This window comes from Mixophyes fleayi, chromosome 3 (genome assembly GCF_038048845.1).
Source record: "Mixophyes fleayi isolate aMixFle1 chromosome 3, aMixFle1.hap1, whole genome shotgun sequence".
In the NCBI taxonomy this organism is placed as follows: domain Eukaryota; kingdom Metazoa; phylum Chordata; class Amphibia; order Anura; family Limnodynastidae; genus Mixophyes; species Mixophyes fleayi.
Window position 1 is genome coordinate 264,004,606 of NC_134404.1, and position 27,905 is coordinate 264,032,510.

General features: G+C 37.7%; 1 protein-coding gene across 1 annotated transcript in view; it reads right to left on the reverse strand.

The window, feature by feature from the left end:
• Positions 1 to 221: 221 nt before the first annotated feature.
• KIF26B (kinesin family member 26B) overlaps positions 222 to 27,905 on the reverse strand; it is a 328,166-nt gene continuing 300,482 nt past the window's right edge. The window contains exons 11-15 of the mRNA XM_075203552.1: positions 24,695 to 24,857; positions 20,463 to 23,832; positions 3,389 to 3,591; positions 2,409 to 2,559; positions 222 to 1,166 (exon numbers count right to left, since the gene is read on the reverse strand). Of these exons, the coding sequence (XP_075059653.1) occupies positions 1,018 to 1,166; positions 2,409 to 2,559; positions 3,389 to 3,591; positions 20,463 to 23,832; positions 24,695 to 24,857 (4,036 nt within the window). The 3' untranslated portion in view covers positions 222 to 1,017. The remainder of the gene's footprint in view (positions 1,167 to 2,408; positions 2,560 to 3,388; positions 3,592 to 20,462; positions 23,833 to 24,694; positions 24,858 to 27,905) is intronic.

Consider the following 27,905-nt stretch of genomic DNA (forward strand, 5'->3'; position numbering starts at 1 on the left):
CACTGAGTGCCATGTCTGGCACGCGTGGCAGGGGTTTGCCAACCTCTGCTCTAGACAGTGCTAACATATCCCAAAGCTAAAGTGAGTGCATGTTTGATTGACCATGACAGTATTTCTCCTGCAGTCCTGCATTAAACAAATGCTTACAATTCTAGAGTGAAAATCATTGTTACTAAACCTGGCCCCAAACATAAAGTAAAATATGAGAGCTGAGACTAGAACATATTTCTTTTCTTTTAATACTGTATGGAGCTGTGCCCATTGTACATTTAATACTGTATACCTAAACATGCATACACAAGCTGTATATCTCCAGTAACTGTCACAAAAACCTTTACCAGGCACTGACCATGTGAATTCTTTGCTTTGAGTAGCTACACATTGTTAACAGACAGTTCACGCATAGTCATAAGCTGTACTGATCAGAAAACATTGCAACAAACACAGGTACTTAAAACAGCAAGTTAGAGTTAAGATAATACACAATGGGAAAACAAGCTACAAATACATTTAAAAAAAGATGTTTTTTCTGAGTTTTTTTTTCTTTTCTGTGACTAGCACCATCTGTACAGAGAAAGTATGAACATAAATGTTTGGATATTAAAGGTTTAAAAGGCACTTAATCAGTCTCACTGTCTCCCCATCGTACAGTACTTCTGAAGTATTTAGTCCCTCCTGCTTTATCCTCCACTGCTAATAAAGTGGGAGAAAAAAGTTCAATTCTGCTACCAGTCTTTATATACAAAAAATAACCTTTAAAGTTTCTCAAAGTGCTCTCTTCAATTTTCTGCCTATCCTTGTCTTGTTTTTAATTAAGAAACATAGTTTGCAAATGTGCTCATTGAAATCTTCTCTCCCCTTCTTTACACATTCTCTGTCGCATTCCGACATTACACTGTCCATCTATTGTCTTTGTTTCAAAGTCTTTGGGTGTTGTTGGAAGGGTGAAATTAATTATGGAGGTGAGTAAGTCTGTTTCATGGTTATTATGACTATCTTCAGCTCAACCCTCCATATTTACCGACGCCTCGAGGTGATATCAAAACAGGTGATCATCATAAGGTGAGCCTTGCAGAAGTTGACTCTGTTTTCTAAACGTTCCGTCACACATTCCAGTGCTTCCAAGTATTCCAAGGAGTCCACCTCATATGTTTGTTCCAATTCAACTTAACAGAAATGAAACAAGCCATTAAATTAAGAATAACCCTGAAAATGTACATACATTACTCTACTTTCTTGGGCAAATATAAACAATTACAGGTTTGAAAACATAGATAGAAAGAAAATACGGATTGGTGGTCAGTACATGTGTGTGTGTATACATATATATATATATATATATATATATATATACACACACACACATATTGGTCAGAATGCATGTGTTTACGGTGGAGTGTTTCAAATTCAATTCACTTACATTCCCACTACATTTTTCATACCGCCTCTTAGTATAGACGCCAATGTTTATCAGAAAAAAGAGAGACAGACTAAGGTTCACTAACTCTCTGATTTTGTACAGGAGCCACGACTAAGCACACATAGCGAAATGCGCGTCGGCTGGATGCCTCTATTCACCTGCAAATATTGAAGATATACAACCAAGCTCTATTGCTCTTATTAGGTCCCAATCTAGATGGAGCTTATGCTAGGCAGTTAGCAAGACACTATTTATAAATAGAACTGAAAATCACTAATACTAAACTTGCTGGATCAATCCTGCTATATGTCATGTGATACTAACTTTATTACTAACACTTACCAGACGTGGTTTGAGTGGTTATATTATAGACACATTTAGATTTACTCTAGATACTAGCATATTGAATCTATCTCCATAATATCAGGTCAGAGCTATGAGTGCACCCAGCGAATTTTAATAGCACACATTGTTTTAAACTACACATGAGGAATATGTTGTTTTATATTTCGCTTTATTTATTAGTCAATAAAAGTTACGTTTTATCAGTCTCACTGTGTCCTGTATAAAATCTTTTTTCTGATAAACAATATACTTAAATGTCGAGGTCGCACAACATTTTATATTCACAATTAGTGATATCTTTACTTTAGTAATCCTTGGGTTTATTCTCTCCATCATTGATGCGACAGATATAGGCTGTCTTCCCCTTTTCTGCTCCTTTAGTCAAATTTCATATAGATACCGATGTCACAGTTTAACAATAGATTACAATAGATTTCTTACAAAACTGTAATTTAAAGAAGAGACAGTATGGAAAATGTAAGTGAACGGCAATGGTTTTGCTAGCTTTACAATGGAGGCAGACACACATACACACACTGTCAGGTTCAACTTTTAATTATTAATTCCACTTATTTTACAGATGTCCTATCTAAATGTACTGAAACACCAAAAAGACGGATAAATGCAGAATAATGGTTCTTACATTCACTGAGCCATTTATTAGGATCCAGCATCAAGTATTGCTTGGTGATCTCTAACTCCTTCATAAGCCATTCATATTTAGCCTTGACCTCCGCAATCCTCTGCTGGCGGTGGGCCAGGATCTTGAGCTTTGAGCTGAATCTTGTCACCGTCTAATAATGAAATAAGGAGCACATTTGAAAACATTTTTTATTACTAACCAAGTAAGTGATAGATTGGTTTAGTGTGTTTTTTAAGTTTAGTGATACTCAACAAATGTGATTTACATATTTTTGCTAGTAACAGGGCAAGAAATAAAACCGTTTGTACATTTTGTAGCCAGAGAAACACAAATAGGTATAAGGTAAAATGAAACTATAGGTAAAAGTGGTGACGCTCGAGCCAAACATGGCAGTTGACCCAAGGGTCAAGTGCCAATCAAACAAGATCTTGCTTTTTGACTTGCCCGGTTGAGAGTCCAGATACCTTCATAGCAACCTGTTAGTGCAGTCAAACAATTACTGTGCACACATGACCATAGCGGTCATCTTCCAACTGCTACTTCAACCAGGCCATTAATGACCGTCCATTGAAAGAACTTAAATGATTGACATTGTATTTGCATTTCCTATGAAGCAACTGTTCTATTATAAGACATTTTCTGCTAGAGGACGATTGATGAGGCTGGCTACAATGTCCCTCAATGTGATTGCTGGCAGTAAGTCTAATGTGTATGTAAATCCCGATATACCCCTCTATGAGCTCAGCTTAATCTAAAATATCTTCAGTTGTGATAAACTCTTAAATCTTTTACCTAAGCAGTTGTCAACCATGTCAGCAGTTCTTTTATAAAAGAAAACGTATAATTTAGGTTTAGTGATCCGTTAATATTTGGGAAATGCAAAAAACGTATTTTTTTAGTATTCTTCCAACACGTCTCTTGTCATTACTGTGGTTTATTGAGTTTCCACTGACACAATATCCAATAATGAAGCCATATACCTTGCCATCTTCACTTCGGCGGCGCTGAAGCCTCTCCACATCATCGATCTCATAAACTTTAATTTCAAATGGTTCTCCTAGGGCTCGCTGTCCATTACGTAGAGGTCCGTCTACCCAGCGTACTCCAGGGCTGTTGGCTGGCTTTCTTACAGGAGAAGTTGCATCAAGTGATAAAGTTGGCATAAGTCTGCGTCTTTGTGATCCTGTTACACAGAGAGATCCAGTCACTACTTATACAAATCCTTCACTGTACATTGTTCACCGTGATTGTTCTCCATAATTTATCATTTAATTTATATGCCAAGAAAATTGTGCATTGAAAAAAAATGAATCAATAAAAAGATAACCAAGCACAATTTTCTAAAGGTAAATTATATTTTATAGTGATTCATATCCTGTGTAGAGAAGAACCCTGAAAGGTCATAGACATACAATGTTAATAAACAGGGCATGACCTGTCTGCTTCCCAGTAGCACAAAACACACATACTTTATTAGAATGAACAAATACCTTGTGAATTATACAAGACACATGCACTTTTATTCCACAGTATGATTTACTTTAATACTAAACCGTCACACCAACATTCATACCATCTCTAATTGTCACTTACTAAAATATCTACATGATACATCATGTGATCGGTACCCAACTCAGCTCTCTACACACAAATATATAAATTACTTATTGCCAAGGAATATACTACATGTGTTTAATTACTATCAACTGGTTAAATTTGTGTAAAATCCATCAACCAAATAAATCAATGAAAATAGCTTCCAACAATGCTCATTAAATTACATTTACATTCACCTATTATTGTTAAAATGTTTTCCATATATGTGGGAATGTTGCATTCTGCAGGCTATATTTCAATCAACATTACCTTCATTTATTTACAAACTAATGTCTATTTCATTCACTCGGGCCAATTATATTTGGCCAAGTTTTTCTAGGAATAACGCGGCCTGCGCACCATTACCGTTATAAAGCTAAAAGTGCACAGTATTACTGTTAGTACGGTAATTTTAATGTTGACTTTTGCTTGCACCTCTCGGGGCCGTGAGTAAAAATCCGGGTTAAAATTACCGTATTAAAGGTAATACTACAAACACCGCGTTAATCCTTGACTAAAGTGGCCAAATTGAATCTGCCCCAATGAATTTTAAATCAGGTCAATCAATTATTAATGAACCCAAAACAGTTTTAATAGATTATATTTATGCATTTTTTTATTTTAGCTACCGACAGGACTAGCAAATTAGCACACAGATGGAGCACGCTTTTTGAAAATTGTCACTGTATAGTTTTGTAAGGTTTTAGAAAGCAAGAGAGGGTTCATTATTTTAGCACATCTAGCCACAATTTCTGCTCTTTCCTTGGTGACTGTACTGGCAGACAGGGCCTGATTAAGAGTTCCGGCCGCCCTAGGCTATTTCAGCTGTAGCGCCCCCCCCCTATCCAGCCACCTCACCTGCCACCTTTATCCTGCTCACCTGCCCATCTGCTGCCCCTCCCCCCCGAGACATTAGAATGGACTTACCTGCTGTGAAGTCCTCTCTTCAGCGCTGTGTATGACAGGCAGTCTGGCAGCGATCGCTGCTAGCCGCCTGTCAGTGTGGCCGCGGGCGCTTCTTACTCTGGTCACGTGAGATGTGGAAGTCCTGATCTCACGTGACCAGAGTAAGAAGCGCCTGCGGCCACACTGTACCGTGTGATAGTGACAGTCGGGACCGCTCCTTTAGACCAGGGGCGGTCCCGATGAATCCGGCTGCCACATTTAGAAAAAAAACAAACAAAAAAAAACATCTTGGCGTCGCTGCGCCCCCCCCTGGCTCCAGCGCCCCAGGCTGCAGCCTGGTCAGCCTATTGGCTGATCAGGCACTGCTGGCAGACGATCCTGGACAAGATTAAATCTATAGATTTTACTAGAGGATGACACTGAATATAAGAAATTAATCATAAAGAAATGAACAGGACTCACCAAATCAAATCTAGGAATACTTTGTGTTATTTATTGTTAAGCAGAGATTTGATAAAAATAATCTACACGACTAAATCCTACCAATAACATTTCTGTAAGAGAACTGAAGAAATCGAGAAGCAACAAGATAAAGCACACTAACATGTGTAAAACCCTCTTCTTGTGGTTTCACTAAATGGGAAGGCGCCTTGAATATGTTTTTATGACACCATGACTGACACGATCAACATTACTCAGCTGAAAGATCGCAGCAGTTCCTCATTTGTGAATTCCTCTTTGATTCCTCTCATCACTCCCTGGTGTTTGTGGTTTACATGACAAACAATTGATAAGCTTAGCTGGAGAGCCACAGGTAACAATGAAATAGTGTTTGTTATATTGCCACACAACAGGATAGAACTTGTCTTTCCACAGAGAACAGAAACATGAGCTACCATTGACTGTTACACGTAGGAGGCCCAACATAAATTACCAGGTGTGCTTTAAAGCTTTTGAATACTGATATTATTTAGACTGATTTGATGACAATTGAAGTCGTATAGAGCTGCAAACTATGTTGCCAATAAACTGTAGTGACAAAATAGTTTGCACACAAAATATAGTGAGTAAATGGTTATTTGAATAGATTATAATTGTGTGAGCAGTGTTCTTAACATGAATGCAATCCTGCACACATGAAACAATATGTACAATGATACAAAGGTTTCTAGAAATATGTTTAGGAAAAGTAAGAAGCATTAAAATGTTGCATATTCAGATGTTTAAACCAATAAGACATGGGAGTAAATCTATCAAGCTGAGAGTTTTCTGGCGGGTTTGAAAAACCAATCAGATTCTAGCTATCATTTATTTAGCACATTCTACAAAATGATAGCTAGAATCTGATTGGTTGCTATAGGCAACATCTCCACTTTTCAAACCCGCTGGCAAACTCTCAGCTTGATACATTTACCCCATAGTGTAAATTCAAGAACTGCACAAATGTTAATGCTGAGTTGCCAGTATAATTAGACAGCATTGTTTATAATTTCATAACATTTAAAATTTGTGATTATTCTTCCAATCTACTCTATTGTGCTGCACTTTATATCAACGACACAAAGTAAATATATATATATAGCACAGTAGCCTGGAACATACAGTACATTATAGCAGAAAGTGAGAGTTCTTTTTGTGTTAGAGTTTACAATCTAAACTATATTGGCTAGAGTTAAGAAAACCCTCATAGAAATGTGATTACATCTTGATTTCCCCCATTTTAAATGGTAATTACTTCAGACTAAAAACAGGTAGACATAACATATTATTTATGAATAATCTGCATATTATATATTTATATTGAAAATATGTTTATGTATATAAAGCTTTTAGGTGTGAACTAGATGGAACACTGACACTACAAAAGCATGATCTTTCATTACCAGTATTAGTTCTGTAAGAAGCTGTCTATGCACAGGATGAAATGTCATCACCTCCATCAATCCAAGGTAGCCCGTTAACTCTGTTATGTAAAGCAATTAAGTGAACAGGAGAAGTATGCAGGAAGTGTGAAAGAATCCTAAGCACAAATTCAGACTAAAGAAACAATTTGATCTTTCAATAGCAGTGTCATTGTGCTGCTAGGAGACACACTGCCAACTTATATGGGTTAGGGAAAACAGTTTATGAGTTTACGGGAATGATCTGGTGTCTAATGAAAATGTCTTGTTCCTTACTTCAACTTGCTGGTATGTTTTTCCCCAAACCAAAGACTAATGATTATCATCAGCAATAAAATAAAATCCCCTACGGATCAAGCTGCGGCAGGTCAAGCGTGCACACTGCACACGTCTGCACTCAACATGACCTCAACAATTTATTAAAATAGTCCTATCAATAATGGTATAGCGTCAGCTTTTCATTTATATCACCAATTCAATTACAGCAACTGCTAATGACAGAGATTTAAGCATTCACACAACTTCTGCACTTAAACATTGACCTAAAAACTAGAATCTGGATAAGTGGTTTGAGAAATTTTTATAAGCTTGCTGCTGTCTAATATATTCAAGAGTGATATCATGGTGCACACATACATCACTGATATTAGCTGCAGAAGACATTACAAGATTTGAGCACTGATGAACACTGCATAATAATATATGTAGAGAAATTGTATTTGGAATATGGAATTTGTAAAACCAGTTAGTAATAGAAAATGTATGCTTTAAAGGGAATTTGTGTGGACTCAATCCTATATTTAAACATAAATTATATTAACTCTCTAGTATCTTCAGTGTACTGGACATATGCAGTCTCCTTTGTACACCGGTCCCGACCTCCAATATCAGCACTCTGAACTAGTTATTATAATGTATGTGCTTGTATAGTGGCGGGCAAACAAGCAGCCCTAGGGTCGCATGGGGCCATCCGATCCTTCACCTGTGGCCCCTAGCTCCTTCCTATTCAGGGATCGTATGCAGTCCTAAGGCAACAAGAGCCCCTGAAGTGTATCAGGCTGCCCATCACTATGTTAGTCAGTTCAAGCCCAATGACATTGTGGGCTGGACATGAACAGAGGGCTGCACATGCCTTGCACCTTGAAGGTGAATAATCTATCCATAAGGTATTAATTAAATCCACTCTAATAGAGAGATGTAAGTCATTTAATTGTTACAAGCACCTCCCTATAAATCGTATACAGCAGCTTTCCTTTATCTTTGCAGTCTATCTGGGTGTATTTTCCTGTAGGGTCTGGAGTCTCCGATCCAAACGCAGCTAACCTTTAGCACACTGGTATGACACCTCATTGTGCTGTCTTGAACAAATATAATAATTTAATATAAAATATTCTAAATACAGTACTCTTTAGACGCATTTGTATTTGTTGACAGACCGAAAACATTTTTGCACATACAGTATATCTTTTTTAATACAAAAAAACCTCAGGGCTTATTTATTAAAACCCTTTATTCCTATTAATTAAAAGCTACGCCTGTGGTGGCTATCACCTGGTATCACCATTAGTAGCTATAGCTGGGGCATTGGTGAAGCCAATTTAACAAGGAAAGTGGCGATCCTGTAATGCTATCGCTGCCATCTCAGGTTGGTGATGACAGTGCCAGTACACAAGAAAAAAAATCTTTATTAGTTAAGTAACTCAATTTTTATATTAAAATACATATTTTTTCTATTTTATGTTTATTTTATTCTTTTTTAATATTTTTATGAAAGTGAAACTTGAAGCCCAAACCGGAATTTCCAGTTCCACTGTGCATGTGTGAACCAGCAATGCTGGCTCACATATACGCAGAGGCTTCCTGCACTAACCTGGCAAGCGGTAAGAGTACTCTGCCCCAGTACCTTTTATTGATAAATTGGGGTTTCTATCACTGCGATAAGCAGCGATAGAAAATCATTAACACCCTGGCTTAATAAGTAGGCCCCTGGGGGTAAATGTATCAAGCTGCGAGTTTCCGGTGGGTTTAAAAAGTTATATTGCCTATAGCAACCAATCATATTCTAGCTGTCATTTTGTAGAATGTACTAATTAAATGATAACTAGAATTTGATTGGTTGCTATAGACAACATCTCCACTTTTCACACCCGCCTGAAACTCGCAGCTTGATAAATTTACCCCCTGATCTCTTAATCTTTTGGGCACTACAGGAGGTGGAGATGCAGAAGACATCTGAAGGTAAATGTATCAAGCTGTGAGTTTCCGGTGGGTTTGAAAAGTGGAGATGTTGCCTATAATAACCAGTCAGGTTGTAGTTATTATTTTGTAGAATGTATTTTAATATAATATAATAATTTAAAATTTGTTTTGTGAAAAACATTGCAAACATACTAATGTGTTTCCTTACGTCAGTGAGTTTTAACTTTTCCTTGTTTACCTGTATAATTTATTTCTGCACTTAAGAAACATATTGTTTGCAAAGCATTTCAAAGGGTTAATCTTTGATTTAAAACACAGCAATAAACCTTTTATATCAGTATAAATCTCGATTCTATCTCCATGCAGGGACCCATACTGATATATGATGATCTTTTCTGTCAGAAAATGTTTCCTGGTCACAATAGCTATAAATAAACTGGACAAGGTTGCATGACCTCAAATGAGTATATCTTCACTGACACGCTCTTTGGAGCCCTATGAATTGTGGGCCGCAGTGTAGAGGGCACAGGGGCGCTGAGCACCAATAAGGAGAATGCGATCCTCTTTAAAACGCCTTGCCCTTTTTTATGATTATCTATAATGAAAAAAATTCCATTGGGAAAAGGATGGGCTGTGGGAGTTGTTGCCTTTGATTCCTTTCTGTCATACTGCCACAGGGCATCAATCTCATAGTTGAACTATTTCCAGCCTCTCAGATCTCTTCCTATAGGACTGCTAAATTACTTTGAAATGGAAGGTAAGATGAGAATACCTTCTATGAAATAACAGGTCCAATGCTGTAGCAAAAATAGGAAATTTGCTGCAAATAAAGGGGGAAAAAGATTGTCAAAGAGTCTGTAAGTTTCAGATGAACCCATTACCAGAGTAATAAAAAATCATATATGAATCTAATAAGATATTTTCAGATCCAAGCTGGAAATACAGTATTAATTTTTTATTTTCTGGAGATACTATTTCCATTACATGTGTAACTGTATAGATAATAAAATATTTATTCTAAAATCTGGGTAACATAAATAAAAGTCGTATTTTAGCTTGCATCTCAATTAAGGAAAATAAAATATCTACAGTATATATTAGGTTTACACACAACAATTCCTAAATCACTTTTAAATAGAAATGTGTGTTAATTTCTTAAATACACAAGAATCCTACTTATTATTACCGTAAACCGTATTACCGTATTACATGTAAACAAATGATAATAAAAATGTTGGGGGCATTGCTCAAGAATGAACTGTGCAATCATGGTGAGTAATAGGCATTGGACGTGAGTTTTGCTGGCTTGCAAATATATATATGTGTGAAACAAGAATTTTTCTTGCAAGATGATGGACCTGGGAAGCTTCTTTGTGAACTGTAGGATTTGCCTAATCTATATGCAGATCTGCAGAGACATTTTACAGGATGGGATATTAGAGTAAGCTGCCAGGTTTGTAGACTAAGCACTACATGAAGGCCATTCTGAAGATTCAGGACTCTGCAAGGCTTTTCAGGAGTGCAAACAGACCTGAGAATCACACAGCCTTGGAGCTGAAATTATGAGTCTTGAGTGATAAAGACAGCCCTAATATCCTAATGAATTATATAATACATAAATGAGGGTCATATTACGGTATTTAAGGAGACAAAACAGGATAAGTGATTAAGGAGAGGGAAGGATTCCAAATGTGATAGTAGTCAGTATTTGAGGTTTAGTGTGCACCATAAAATTGCTGAATGAGGGTGTCCACAAACTTGTGTGCTATTGCTTACATATAAATGTCCTGCACCTATCGATTTTTAGGGTATGTACAGATCTCAGGACATTTACTAACTATAGTTTTTATCACACTTAGGGTGTAATTCAATTACTAATGAAGTCCCGTCTGAGCCTTTTGTGAGACTCCGCGGGATGTTAGGGCACTAAAATATTGCTGATTTTCCATCATACCTCTATCAGCGATGTTTTACTTATCATAATACCTGTAAAGATGCGTAGGCGCTCATCATGTGAGGCTCTGACAGGACTTCACTTTAAATTTAATTCCCCTCCATAATATTAACAATACTCTTGTTCATTAATCACTGAAATGTATATATACATAGTTTGCATGTCCACTTGTGCTACTGCTCTTAAAAGATTCACAACCACAAAAGGTGCGGCCTTTTAAAATAGTTAAAATGAAGATGGTAAATCATGTAGTATGCTTGAATATTGAACCTCATTTAGAATTAAGAGTAACTCAAGCTAGAAAGTGTAATTTTGTACCTTGGCAAAACCATGTGGTACTGCAGGAGGGCAAATGTAATTTGCGCACACAGATTAGAGTAGTGAAATGGGCGCATCCAGCTCAACTCTAAATTACAATGTGAAAATAAAGCTACCCAGTATTTGTGTGCTACATTCAAAAGCAGCAGTATTTTGCCTGCGTGAAAAAATGCATTTGTACCCTTTGCAACTTGCATCTCAAGATCGTTTCTCTGGGTACAAATGTTCTCAACCTTTAGCTGGATTTGCTCTTAACTCTAAATAAGGACCATATGTGCTCAGATAGGGCCTCATTTAGAATTAAGAGTAAATCCAGTAAAATGGCGCAACTTTGCACCTGGACAAACCATGTTATGATCCAAGAGGTGCAAAAATTTAAAAAAAAGTTTTTTGTCTGATGGGAAAATAGAGTCTTCCTTTGAATGTAACATGCAAACATTGGGCAGCTAAAATGTTTACACTGCAATTTAGGCTAGGTACATACTACAGTGTTTTCAGCCTATTATCGGATCAATCAAACAATAAACTATTGATTGGCTCGATATCACAGTAATGGGTACCCTGGAAGGATGAACAATTATTGCTCCAAAGCACATGAAATCGTAGATCGAGATTTTCAAACTGACTTGAAAATCTCGTTCAGCAATGGAACAATGTCATTCCAATTCTGCAGTGTGTATGCACTCATGATCAAGATCTCCATAGAGTTTACAGAGTCAGAATCTTTTTAGCAGATGGTTATAACAGATGAAGTGAACAGATCTGAAGGTAAATTGTATAAAATATGTATAGTGTGTACACATGAATTGTTGGTAATCTCGTTACAGATAACTCATCGGGAGAAAATGTCTGTAGTGTGTACCTAGCCTTAGAGATGAGCTAGGAAATGCCGTTCCCTCAAAACTCTAAATTTGTCAGCACATTTTAAATATACTGCTCCTCTCCAGTGCTGCACCCAAATCCAAAATCCACATGTAATACACTATTTGCGCACTTTTACATAAACTATTTCTATTTTTACTCTTTTGCAATCTTTATTTTACTCTTCTGCAGTAACTTTTCAGTAGAGATGAGTGGTTTGAATGAGTAATCCCACAGATCTGAATTTTAACTCGTGGCAGAACGAGATTATGAATTTTGCAAGCTTTTGATGAATATATATATATATATATATATATATATATCTATCTATATCCCCGATGTCCTCAGCTGCCATTTTAGAAGTGCTAGCATGTGGGTAGGACGTTTGTGGCAATTCTGTGCTCCTGAAGTGGCTTGCAGAGGGTTGGACAGGGTGAAAGAGGCAATGTATATTGAAATAGCTGTGATTTTACTGCACAAATTGTAAGAGTTTATTTACGGATCAGTCTGCTGGAATTGTGTGCTGATAAATTGGGTGTGAGAGAGTGAAGAGTAGACAAGCAGTGCCTACTGGCTGCAATAGTATATTAGCAAACTAATTAGGAGACAACAAAAATGATTCTTTCTTGCTTTAAAAATCAAAGTGTTTCAATCTGAAGGCAGTTGTGCAAGGGTCTGTATCAGTGACATCTGAACTAATTAGAGGAGAAAAAGCAGGGTGCTCTTGACTCTGAGCAGCACACCGCCCAAAAACATAAAAATATTTTTCAATGAACCAATTGTATAAAAATGAATTATATTGTGGAGTAGTGTCAGAACAATTTTAAGATAACAATCCGTCATTTTCCTATCTCATTGGTTGTTAACCTGTTGTAGTGCCAGCTTCAATTAGCTTTACTCCTGTTGTCAACCATGAATCAGTCTACAGATCAGATGCATCCCAGTAGTACTACTTTTTCAACCTCTACTAGTAAAAAAGGCCATGTAGGAAGAAAGTGTAATATAGCTGAAGAATATTTAGGGCAATCAAAGATTCCCCAAAGACAGTCTAAGGTTATCCATAAGTGCTATATGTGAGTCAGATGTTTCAGATTCTCACACAGTAATTATAGAACAGTCTCCTACCAAAATTTCTGAAAAATTTGGAAATGTGAGGATGAGAAGTCATGATAATGATTCAGACATAGAAATTGAGAATGCTACTTTGGAACTTGGTAATGTGTAACAGGATGAGGGGGATAATTGTGAATCTGAAAATTATGAATTAGTTGTACTTGAACAAGATAATGAGGAGGAGGAGGAGGATGACTGTGTCAAAGTAAGGCAGCCACCAGTGGTACCATCTCATGCCCAATATCATTGTCATGCCAGGACATAAAACCAAAAAAAGCATCTCTTGTGTTTGGAAATATTTTCATCCCAACCCAGACAACATTTGCTAAGGCATCTGTAGTCTTTGTGACATCACAAAAGGTAGAGGATGGGACGTTGATCATCTAGGAACCTCCTCCCTGTAGCGTAATTTGCAGCAAGATCATTCAAGCAGTATATCAAAAGGTGGAAAACTGTGTAGTAACAAGCAGCCCAGCATCAGCTAGCAGCAGAATAGACACCTCATTCAATCTTCACTGTCAATACCTTCACCATCAAAATTCTCATAATTAGTGTGTAGTCCAGCATCCAATTTTCAAATTCAAACTAACTCCCCTAATGCAATCCATGATTCCCTAGAAGCATTCTTGCATGCTACAGTTGCTGCTGCTGGGGGTGATACTTCTATGTGATGATGATCTTGACATCAGAGATGAGGATGAGGGTGATGGCATTGTCAACATAGAGGATGATGACCAATGTTAGCCAAATGCCCATTAGTAAATTGTTAAAATAGTTATCTATTCTACAGTTCAACAATCAACAACCAAAATATTATCTTTTGTAGAGGCGCAAACAAATCAAGCAGTTCAGCCACAAAATTGGCAAGCCCTGCTACTGTCTAACGTTAAAAAAAATTGTGTCCGTGATCTTTCTCCCACCATTTCACTTCTGGGTCAGGCCCACCTTCATCTATCTACTTATCTAAATGTCTATTGATGCTGTTATCTGTCTAATGAGGTTTGATTACGGCCTCTTTACTTCCATGACGTCTTCCAACATTAAAAATAATGTGTCCGTGGTCTTTTTCACACCATTTCACTTATGAGTCAGACCCATCTTCATTTATTATCTTGTTTATAATGTCTACTGATGATACTGATTTCTGTCTAATGAGCTCTAATTACTGCCTCTTTACTTTCCATGACACATGCTGTCTAACATTAAGACTGCTGTGTCCGTGGTATTGCTCACACCATTTTTCTTATGGGTGCAGCTCACCTTCGTCTATCTATTTGTCTAAAATATCTATTGATGCTGTTGTCTGTCTAACGAGCTCTGATTACTACCTCTTTACTTTCCATAGCATATGCTGTCTAACATTTAAAATATTGTGTTTGTCTCCTACCATTTCACTTCTGGGTCAGACACACCTTTGTCTGTTTTCTGTGTTCATAGGGATTGTACCATGCTTTGCACACAAACCTTGTGTGTTCAGAATTTCTTTAAAAATGAGAGGTCGGTGAAGGAGGTGTTGTCTGTTGCCTGTAAAATTTCTGGGCATGTTCAGCATTCTGCGACTGCATGTAGATCACTGCAGCAGCTTAAAAAAAAATGACCTGCCATGCAGCCAACTGAAGTAAGAGGTGGAATTCCACATTTTATATGCTCCATTTTCTCAAACCATTTAAGTTGTGGGGTGGGCATACCCTGGGATATTTTCTTTTCTATAATTGTCATCCTATAAGCTAGTGCTTTTATGTTTTAAAGGTGTCCTTTACTCTATTAAACTGCCATCCTGTCTGCCACTGATGTGTCACTATGCCTCATAGGGATTATATTTTTTATTAAACTGCCATGTATTTGTGCTGCTGCTCAGTCACTAATTTTAGCCAGCCAGCTCACTGCAGCCTTTGGCCAAAATGGGGGAAAATATTGATAGTTTTGGATGTGGTTTTGATTCTAAAATGTGCTTGTGTTTTGGTTTTGTGACAGGTTTTGTCAAAAAAATTTGTGAAAGGTTTTGGATCTATATTTAATTAAAAATTATGAAATATAGGTAAAATAATGTAATTTTGAGCTGTTTTGCTCTTATATCACTATTTATAGCATTAACATTCTTTTTCCAGTCATTTCCAGTACATTTTCTAATGATCTTAATGAAGGATTTTGTAATGAAGGATTTGCTTTCTCCCATTCAATTCAAAAAATTATTAATCAGTCTATACTATTCTCTAACTCCATCAATTAGCGCAAATCGTCAGCCATTATTTCTCCATCTCTACATGTATTCTTTGCCAGCGTCAAAATCTGTCCTCTTAATTTTTCAGAATGTGGACTTTCAATTGCCAAGACATGTTTTGGGCAACCAAATCTGCATCAATGCTAGAATTATATATACTTACTTGTGTGGGAAGGGCAACTATTGGTCTAATTGAACTGTGTGTTTTACATATTACACTTCACTAATAGAACATATAAATATTATTTATATACATTCCATATTTCTATACATGGGTCTTGGGGACCACCTCCGCTGCATGTTTCAGGCAGTCCCCTTTACCTCAGGGTTAAATGAAGCTTCCCTGATTCTTCAGCCCTCCCCATAAATATATACAAGTCCTCTGATTTCATTCAGAAGTACAGCATTACAGCACAGAGCTTATAAGTAAAACAAGGTATGAAAGTTCTGATCCTGGCTACCGATGAATGCTCTGCCCATCGAGAAGTGCATAGTACTAGTCTTTGAAGTTTTTAGCATGGGTTCAGGGCACCTTCATCTATCATCATCCACATTTATTTATGTAGCAGGAAAGTTTTTAAAGCTCTGCTCTTGGCCACTGATAAATGCTCTGCCCATAGAGACGTGCATAGTGCTAGTCTTTTAAGTTTTGTAGTATGGGTGCAGGCCACCTTCATCTATTTACTTTTAAAAATGTCTAACTCTATTCATTCATGCCACTGTCCATTCAATGACCTCTGTCCGTTAATGTAGCTTCACTGTCTATGATACATGCCCTGTAACATTCAAAATGTATTGTGTGCTTAGTCTTTGAAGTTTTGTAATATGGGTGCCGGCCATCTTCCTCTATCATCATCCTTATTTATTTATATAGCAGCAAGGTTATGAAAGCTCTGCTCTTGGATACCAATGAATGTTCTCTCTGCCCATCGAGATATGCATAGTACTTTTTTTTTAAAGTTTTTGGTATGGGTGCAGGCCACCTTCATTTATCAGTTAATAATTTATTTATATACAGCAAATTACGTAGTGCTTTACAAATGGTTATCTACTTGTCTAAATATCTACTGATAACTCTGTCCATCTAATTGTTACTGCCTCTTCACTCTCCATGATGCATGCTGTCTAACATTCCAAATTTAGTTTGTGTGCGCGTTGCGTTTCAACATTTGTATCTCTTGTACCTTACACTAAATTTTTTGGGTTGTTTAATTTATCTAATGGTTTTGCTTCGGTTCGTGGCATGGCAGATGACATTTTCTTTGGCAGCCACTGAAATCTTCTACATGCAGTCACTGAATGTCGAAAAATGCCCAGAAAAACCCACACATGCACTTTTTTATTAATATAGATGTCACTGAATGACCCTTTCAAAATTGACAAGTTTTGAAAAATAGAAAAAAGTTTAGAATATATATATATATAGAGGTTTTTTTGGGTGTGCAGCTGTGTTGACACTTATTTACAAACATCCAGTTTCTTTCAAAACTAATTCAGATGTCACTGCCCCATACAAGATTACTTTCACTAGAAAAACTTACATTTTTTAAATAAATTGATTTGTTATTTGGATTCTGCTGCTAATAGTCATACAGCAAATTCACACTGTTTTCCTTCACTAACTATACTAGTTAGTTCAGAATGATATCTAATTCTGTCTATACACTAGTACTATTATATATGCATTAATAACAACCAGTAGCGACTAGTCCGTCTAAACTATCTGAAAGATTGAAATTAAAAGCAATTGATCAGCAAACAATTTTAGCTGACTAATCTCTACAGAACTGCTTTATGATAATCACATGCATTTATTGCTTTCTATGTCCCTCTTTCACCCTGAACACTATTTTCAGATCAGAGCACTGCAACTAACCATCTCCCTACACGCTGTTTGTTCTAAAAATCGAGTTTGGCATGGAAATTTTCCAAAAATTACATTTTGCCTCGTTTTGAGATCCAAAATTGGTGAGAACATGAATCCCCAAAGTCGGATTTTGTCGGATTTCACCAAATCCGAACCGCTCATCTCTGGTTAATGCTATTAATTCTAATGTAGGAACAAAAACAGCTCAAAATCACATGATTTTACCTGTTTTAACAATTTTTAATGAAATCCGGACCCAAAACCAAAAGACATGAGGATTATTGGTCAAAACCAAAAGATGAAGATGATTTTAGAACCAAAACATGAGAATACTTCCCAACTGTCCCGATTTTAGTGGGACAGTCTTGATTTTATTGCTCTGTAACACCCAGGGACATGTTTGTCCCACAGGTGGTAATGTTGTGGGAAGGGAGGTGTGTCATGGGCAGCCTGTTGGGAGGTATGCACAGGGGACTGCACAATATGTACTTTTAAGTAATAAGTAATTAATTATATAAAAAAGCTGTAACTAGGACAAATTGCAGGAGAAAGAGAGATTTATATTTCTTAGCCTACCCAAGATAAAATTATATTTATTTTTAGAGAAGAATACATTTTGATACATACATAGATCCTAATGTACTAAGGTACTGTGCATCAGAATGCATACTGTAAATAAGTAGATTTCTTGAATGGGTTAATGACTGCTGTGACTACGTAGAAGGCTGGTACTTTAAACACTAGCACTTTACCTGCTAGTAAAGCGCTAGGGGTCATAGCACTAAAATGACTTTGTGCTGGAGTGGATGAGATATTCTCTCTGCTGTCACACAGACGTTTTACATTTACTTCAATGCGTCAGCGGAATATGATTAGATCACTATATTTCAGGATGGACAAGTGCTAGCATTCAAAGCACCCATCTGACACTGCACTTAAGCTCCACTGACAACCACCCAATGCCTGCAATGCATGATCCAAATTCTCTATTGTGAAATGACCATCTTTGATATTAAGTATCTCCTAACTGCTAAGGTCTCAGGCATGTTAATACCAGGTTATTTATTTATATACAGGTCCTAGATAGAGTTCTTCTCTTATTAAATATTCTTGCTTAAACAAAACTGCAGTGAGAAGTCAGGGTACAACGGACTTCCCACAGTTTTGCCTTCATACTTCCTGTTAGAAAATGAAAATGTTGGTGATCATTTGTTCTGCTGACTGTAATAAATAAATAATCTTCATTGAGGTACATAATTGCTAGGTAAATTAAAATATGGCTATATAGTGAATATATTTAAAATACAGTATCAGTGGCGCACGCAGGGGGGGTTTCTGAGTCTCTAGAAACCCCCCCCCCCTGCGCTAACTAAGTGGCCACTGTCCTATACAGCAGCCGCGGCGCTGTCAAAGAAGCGTCCGCGGCGGTGCTGTATTGTATACAGCACCACCGCAGACGCTTCTTAGACAGCGCCGCGGCTGCTGTATAGGACAGCGCTGGCAAAACGCGCATGCGCAGCAGCTCTCTCTCGTGTTTTTTTTTTTTTTTCAGTCGGCGGGGAGAAACCCCCCCCCCCGACAATCCTCCGTGCGCCCCTGAGTATGAGTAATAATTTACTTTGTAAGATATAATCGGTTTGCAAACAAAGGATTGTGGGTACCAAAAGGCCTGATGACCCTTGTTTTGGGTTCAAATTTATAGATCTAGGATCACTGACAAAGACCATACTTAGAAATGTTTTCCTAGCAAAGAAAAAAAAAACCCTAGATCTGCAGTATATTTTTTTCCTGTTGCCATTTCCAGAAATGTGATGGCTCTCAGTTATGTGGAGTCTCACAGCAGTGGAGCGCTGCGGTGCCGTAATATTTCATCTTTTAAAAGATCAATGACCTTATCTGCAAATTACAAATTTCTATAACATAATGTGAGCAGAGTACAGTATCTTACAGCTAGCACAATCAATTTTATTGCTTAATTATATCCAAGGCCATTTCCTCATACCCTTTATGTGTGATATTGATTACTAATATAGCATACAGATACTATTTTACGCTTCCCATCTGCTGTGCCAATCAATTCCTTTCCTGGTGATGTCAACACTAACAACATTCCAGCTGAATCATGCAAAGGGTAAAGGGTTGATGAGTATATTACAGTGTTGTTCAGGTCCTGTGTAACATGATCCTTAGATTAGCATGTACATAATACAAACTATGTATGTGTGTTCATAAATATGTTGCCTGATGCACGGATTCTCTTCTGTCTAGGATGATGTTAGTGTAACCAAACAGAAACCGAATGTAAAATAATATATGCTACATTTAAAATGAATACATGTTACTGTGTTTTGAATTCTTTAATGATCGTTCATTCATAAAGGGCATTGAAAAAAGAATAAGGCCTCATGGTTCGTTATAGGAAATACCCATCAGCATCACACAGTGGAAGCAGTCCAATTATGGTCAGAACACAATATTCATGAGAATTAATTTTATCAATTTATTGAGAACTTTGCACCTAAATGATGTCATTAGATCATAGTGAATGCATTTTTGACAATCACTGGTACAAATCACACATTGTATGCCTCCACTATGTGTGTGTGCAATGGTTCTCTTGTAGCTCACTTTTGGGGGTAAATGTATCAAACCCCGGTTTTGCCAAATTGACGATTTTCAGTGATTAAATTGCTGTTTTAAATGCTGCCGGCAAAAAATGCTGAAAATCTGTGATCTGCCAAAGCGCCATGTTGATACATTTACCCACTGTTCCTTGTTACTGTTTGATGGTATTTTCTGTAGTTACTTACATTCTTTAGTTTTGTTCAGAATTGTAACTACTACAGAGCGCTGGAATAGTAAGTTTACAAGCGATATGCAAATTAGTATGTTGTTTATCTACATGTGAAATCATTTCAATCAAAGCTTAAAACGTATCTACTCATTGTCTTTTTCAAAATTAGTTCACAAACAATTGTAGAAACCAAATTGGCTACTCCTGGTTAGACTTTGTTATACCTTGTCTCTTTTATCCAGGGTAAGAGTGCCAAGTCAGCCACTTTCTATACATTTTAACTGTGTATTTGTCTGCAACATATCCAAGAAACATATACTATACCTGTATTAGATCGTTTCTTTGATGATTTAAGACTTCGGCACCTCCCACTGACAGAGCTGCTGTTTTCACTCATAGAGTCTTGAGCGGAAGAGCCACTTCCTGTGGCTTCACTGTCTCTCATCATGCTCTCATAGCCACTGCTGCCACCACTGTGATAAAACAAGGCCGTTTTGCCCATTGCAGGTGGCAGCTCACCACTGAGCACACTGCTGTTGTCACTGCCATGACCACTACTGCAGCGGTGAGGCTTTCGAGGTGGTGTGATTTTGCTATATGGGGAAGGCAAAGTGTGTACAATGGGCTTCTCTTCTGTATGGAGAGTTGCACGTTCATCTGAGTCTGAACTTGCATGTGAATGTACACCCCGGCTACTTGTGTTTCCCTGGAGGAGCTCTGAGATCCTTCCATTAACAGCTCTCAGGGGTAGCTTGGAAGCAAGTCCAGAAACTCTATTTCTGCTAAGAGACTGTGTTGACCAAGACATATTTTTTCCATTTGGAGGCAGGCTTGAGCTTCGGCCTACAGACTGTGGAAGTGACTTGGTAGAGAAGCTTAGGGTTTTGGTTGCAGAGGTGGAAAGGCTGCGAGCCTTTGGATTGGCAAGAAGCAGCTTGCTCACTGCTGATATCTTTGAAGGGCTAGATTTAGGTGAAGCTCCAGCTGACTGTGAAGTGTTGATTGGAGATGACATGACACTCCTATTGAGACTTCTCCCAGATCTTGGCAATGTGCTATCTTTACTAAGAATCATTCTTGAGTTCACAGATGAAAGACTTCCTGCTCTTTCTAAAGACAAGCATTCATAATGACTTCCATTAGACCTCCCTAAAGAATTTGTTCTACTAGCCAACTGCTCAAGTTTGGCACTGAATAATTTGCTGCTACTGTTGCTTCTGGTATCCATGCTAAATCCTGACAATTTACCATTAAGTTCATCTGGAAGACTAGGCAAGGAAGAGAGAGAATGTTTCGATGGGCTGCTTGCAGTGTGCTGAGGGCTTGCTCTGTTCCTGTGATCTAGGCTTGATTTTCTCACTGGAGGCAGTGGTGGCATTCCTTTGGGACGAGTGAGAACACAATGTTTAGGAGATGCACCTCTTCTCTCTAAAGTAGATCTGGATGTTTGAAGTAGAGCAACAGATTCAGTAGTGTTGATCTCCGAGTCATAATTCATAACATCCTGTTCCTTCTGCTTACAGGATCTTTCAAAAACTCTGGGGAGGCTTCCTCTTTGTGTATAATCACTTACATGGGCAGGATTCTGTGTGGTTAATACCATTTCACACCCATCTACTATTCTCTTAAGGTTTTCAGAGAGTGGTGAAATGCTTCCTTCTCCACTGCTACTGCTTAATCTGTCTGTCATACTCTGCTTTCTGTACAAGTCATGGTCAGTTATGCAGTTAGCAGCTTCAGGCGTTTGGCTATCAATTGAATCATTATTCTCCATTTTGATGTCATCTTCACGTTTTAACCAAGGATCCTCAAATATAGTTTCCCGTTTACAATCCCCATCATTGTTCTCTATAGATTGCGACAGCTTGTCAGGTAGATTTAATCCTGGCAGGTATTCATTACTCTCCTGAGCTTTAAAGGGACTCACTGCAATGCAAGGATAAACAGTAATGTTTGTTTTCATGGGAATGTAGTTTTCACAGCTGCTCAAACTTGAGGTTTTTGATATAGTGACTGTGGTTTCCCCTACTGCTGAAATTTTGCATTTCTTTATAGGGAATATATTATTCTGGACTTCCTCTGCCATTTGTGACTGAATTAACATGTTGTCTATTTCTGGCTTCTGTCTGTTGTTTGTACACATCATACTGATATTCTGCAAAGCAGTTGTAAACTCCGAAATTGGAGGATCAGCCATTGCTTCACCATGACCATAACATGTCTGGGCAATGAAGCTGTGACATGATTGCTCACCATCACTTCCAGTGCTCATTTCACTCAACCAGGAACTGATGGACGACCGCCTACTGCCATCTTGATGACATTTTTCATCCAGACCAGCCTTAGGAAGGGGTAGGAACTGTGTGATGCTGACTTCCGATACTGGTGCAGAATTAGTGTAGCATTCAAGGTCCTCACTTATGCTACTTATAATACTTACAGGTCTGGAACCAGAAGCCAAAGCCTGCACAGAACAATCGCTATTAAAACTAATGATACTGGTAGGACGACCATTGTCAAGGACTCCACTTATCGTTAATTCTTCAACTAAAGTGAAAACCAACTCATCCTCTCCATTGAGCTCCAGAGGCTGTTGTACAGTGACCATAGTTGTACTAAGAACTTCCTTTTTGGAGTCCTCAGGTGACTGTTGATCCACAACAATAGATTCTGAAGAGAAGTTACTTGAACTAGATACAGATCTCTTCATGACTTGTGGGCTCATTCCTACAGGAGGAGTTCGGATATCTGGTTGCGGGCCAGATTCAAAAAATGGGCTAGAATCTTTATTTATGGAATGTGGAGGTGTAGAACCAGGCAGGACTCCTTTTTGTGTATACACTTTACACCTCTGGGAAGGAGAGCTAGGTGGCTTGTATTCTGAAGTCTTAGAAAGACTGGCAATACCTAGTCTTGGTGATCCCATTGCCCTTGGTTTTCCTTCCACAAATCCACAACTGTTGAGACTTTCTCTACTTCCCTGTAAGCTGGCATTTTGAACTAACTGTGAAGGACCATTTTGTGCCCCGCAGCTACCTGTAACACTCCTGGGGGAAGATGGAGTAGAAGTATTAGTTACATGTCCGGGTGGAACTGGCGAATGGTTTCTCTGCACTTTATATGCTGTTCCAGCAATATTATCCCTGACCTCCTTGTCAGGTTGTAAATTCTCTGAAATACTTTCTTCTTTACTTGCTTCTGTTAGATTTTTTGATTCAGCCACAAGACAACCTTTGGCTGTTTGGTCTCCACCATACTGAGCTGGCACCTCTTCAAAGGGGAATCGATTTGTTTCCTCACTACCATCAATACAATCCAACCTCTCCTGCAACTCTGCAAAAGTATTACACTTTAAACAATCTCTCTCTGGCTTGCTGGGAGCCACTTCATTTACTTCCTCCAGCTTCACTTCATTCTTTGTCTTTTGCAAAACTGGAACGATTGGGACAAAGTCAGGTGGCCCCTCATTGTCTGTCAATTCCTTGTCGGATAAGGCTGTTCCATTGGGACCAACATAAATAACTGTATCACATGACTGTTCACTGCTTGAAGAGTAATCTGGGTCACTGGATAAACTGAGAAGAGGAAAGTCAGGATCAACCACATTTCTTGAATGGAATGGTCTCAGCTGAGTTGGCCTGCGCATTCGTCCTTCCTCACAGGAACTCTCTCCTCCAGATGAACTTGATGTGTACTGTGAAACAAGGGCACATGAGAGTAGTACAAAATAACAAAACAAAATAACAAAATAAAACAAATTCCAAACTAAATTTACAATATTACTAACAGCATGTCAATATTAATTTTACAAATTATATTTTATATGGATAAACATTAAGAAAAACTGTCTCTATTAGTTAAATTTAGTATCAATTTACAAGCAGATATCAGACATGTTATGTTTTATGATACACTCAAAAACCATCAGAAATCAAAGAACCTGCACAAAAACAGGGCATATTTATGGTTTTGGGTGAAGTGAGTGCTTTGGCAAATGTAATATTGTGACTGTAATTACCATATAATATTATGTTACTGGGCTAGAAAAATAAGTTTTCCTGCCATAAAGTAATGGCGGAGCCTTTCAATGTAATGATTGGGAAATAACTTTTGTAACGGAAACATCTATTTAATTTAGAAACTGAGCAATTGCCTTTTGAGGATAACACATGCCACTATCTAAGTTGATTAGGCAGATTCTGTGATGTTAAAGTTGATTGATAATTATCTCACAGATTTCACAATACAGAAACTTTACTTGAGAGGCAGATACTATTTTCAATTGAGCATTAAAATGTGCATATGGCAATTTTACAGTATACAGATGTGAATACATGGTAAATGATGTGTTTGTGCATGTGTCCTCTCTTCTTATACATATGCTATGCTACATAGGTCTGCTATCTTGTAGCACTGCAACCATCTACATGTTATACAGTACTCTGATGTTTATCTCACTCATCTCATATGACACAAAGCTTTGACTGCATTAATACATCCCCTCCATTACATCTACCATATACTGCCATGAGTGATTTTCTCACAGCTGCCCTTACCTTGCTTTTCTTTTTCTTCATCCTTAGCACCCGGGAAGCAATCTGGATAGTGGACAGAGTCTCAGCGTAGTTTCCTGCAGCAGCCGAAATGTGAGCTATCATTGTAGTGCGGCAGTTCATGTTCCCCAGAGACTCTCGAAGTAGCATTGTGAGCTTGCTCTCTCTGCAGAAACAAAATGAATTAAGGCTGCATTAGTGAAACATGTTTCACTTGTACTGTCATGATGTGACTTCAGAGCCCTGAAGTTTTTTTTCCCTCTTCTTAATGGCATGCTAATCAGTATCATGCTGTAGAATCACATGGTATGACATCTAGAGGGGAGAAATACAAGGGACAGGTCACTAGGATTTTCTTTATGGAATTAAATCAATCCACTAACCATTTGACTTCATGCTGTGACTGCATACAGCAGAAAATATTAACACTTCATCTATCTGGCTGTTTAATTATATCCGATAGCTTAGGTTTTAGAAAGCGGCTTACTTTTATAATATACATTTTTATATTATCAGTATATATCCTTTCCGTGTTCGGATCTCTTAAATGCTGTGGTATTTATTTATTAATTATGTTAGATGTTCATAACTGCAACACAATCATCTACCTCTCTAAACAAAGACTAATGTGCAAGTATAGTCTTGACCATAGAAGGCATAATCAAGTTCTTACTTTTTATCTTAAACTATATTTTAATAACAATACTGAGTTAGACATGAGTGCTGAATAAGACAGTGATGAGAGTGCTACGAGAATGCTGAATATGACAGGATCACATTTGTGTCTGGAATATGTCTGAATATTCAAACATTATTTAAAGCTAACCATGTAATCTACCATTTTCTATGTAGTTTATAGGTAATATTTCATTTTACTTTAGCTTAACAAGCTCCTAAGTGAAAAAATGCAGAAAAGTGAGGTGTGTCTATGCAATTTAAATGATGGCCATATGTGTTAGCTATCCCCAATTTAACGTATGGGTTCTTTATGGGTGTTCTGGATTATGGATCCTATACCTGTATTTTACCTTTAAGAATAAAATTAACTCTAAACTCTATCAAAATGTGCACTTTTCTTAATACCAACTAAAAGTTTCTGAATCAGTGATACACAAGTGTCTAACCATGTAACTGACATCAAACTGTTTTTTGACCAACAGTATTTTAAGACATTTTATATAACCTTTACACCATGAGCTGTCATAATGGCTCGGGAGTAACGAATATACAGATTCCATTAAATTCTCTGGGGAAGTTTTATTAAGCAGCCATTAATTACATTTATCAACATCTCTCCAGCTATTTAGACCCTAAATGCAGCATTTATTCTTGTGTGTTATCTCTCGTTTTTTTTCTCATAAAAAAGAATCTCCAAATTAATTTTCATATGACAATGTTAATTAATTGGTGACAAGAATGGGCACTTGCAAATCAACTCTTAAGCAATAATTATATATTCCTTTCACACGAGAATGTCTGCTATTGTTACTGTTAATGTTACTGTTTTATTTGTGATAACTTTTTTCATTTTGCTAGTTTTACTGTACATATAGCAGAACATTAGTTAGAGAAATGTGTGTGTTATGCTGGATATATCAGTGCAGATTAGCCAACATGGTTTTATATTGCCGAGCGTGTGACACCAAAAGGGGAGTGAAGTACAAGAATGAAACAAACAAAATCGATTGGATCATTTTCAGGAATACCCTTAAATATGGCTCCCAAATGAAAGCTGTTGGCAACTGCACTAACATGTGCCCATAATATGTTGAACAGCCCTCGTTTAAGCCTCTACTATGTATGTGCCAGTCCTCCCCTAAATTTTGCTATGAAACTTCATTCATAGACAGTGTTTGTCCCAATACAGAGACATGGGACAAACCACTTAAAACCTTAGTCCAGCTAGGTATGAACCACTACTTTACTTTAGCCAGTTTTCTATCCAACTACATAGTGTTTTTTCTACACCAATATAGTTTAAATGCATGTGAGGCTCAGTGTCAAACGCTTTTGAAAAAATCTAAATATGCTACAACTACTGCCATGAATGTGCTCCCTTAACAAACCTCAAAGGTCTTTCCAATTATAGATGTTTAAATTTCCTGCACAGAGACCTCTGCCCCTACTGAATATTCGTACTATTAGTATATTATGTAAGATCTCTGAGGACAAATAACCCACCTTTTTCTGCTGTGTTATTCACATTCATTGGGGCGTATTCAATTGTTAGCGGTAACGCTGATAAACGAGCGCTCAAAAAATCTTACTGTTAATACGGTATTTACTCGCGGAATTTCAGCTCGCTGCCCCCTGAGCGGCGAGCTGAAATTTCACGAGTAAACTACCGTATTAATGCTTTTCGCGCGCAATATTACCGTATAAACGGTAATATTTTTTGAGCGCTCGTTTATCAGCGTTACCGATAACAATTGAATACGCCCCATTATGTCTAATCATTTTTGGACCAAAACTTTGGTCTGCCTCAGTTGTATGGTGGAATGTATACCTAATATGTCTTTGTCCACTCATATTTAATTATCCTCCATATTCTTGGTTATTTCTTCTACAACTGCCTCAGTTTTTTTTCTGTACACCCCATCAGACCTTTACCCAGTGGCGGAACTACCATTGGTGTAGCAGGTGCAGTGCATTGGAGTCCATGGGGCCCACTACACGGAAACTAGCGAGCTGTGGGTCCCTCCTCCCCGCTTCCCTGCACCGGGGCCCACAGCTTGCTAGTTCTGCCTCTGCCTTTACCACACTATTTTCTGATCTACTAGCCTGCCATACAGTATTCATTGTCCCGTTCCATTCACCAACATGATATTGCATAAGTAATTATGGCCACACCCCATCTGGTCACATGATACCAGAACCTTTTTATCTGCCTGGAGGGTAGTACTAAGTATACATAAGAAGAGCAAGATAGTAGTCATGATGCACAGTTTTGCCATGTCAAAGAAACAAGCAAACGGTCAACTAAAAAGGTTCTTCAGACCAAGTGAATGTCTGGTATTTTGTCTACCAATTTTTATTTAGTATTAATGTTCACTGTATTGTAATTCCATCACATGCGTATCACCGCCACATAAAACTTAATTATGTTCTAAAAAAACAGACAGGCTCTATGTGATTTTAAGTCAAAAACATAAAGGGACTCTTAATTTGTAGCAGGAGCCATTTTATTTTAAAACTATCAGAGGGTCTGCTAAAT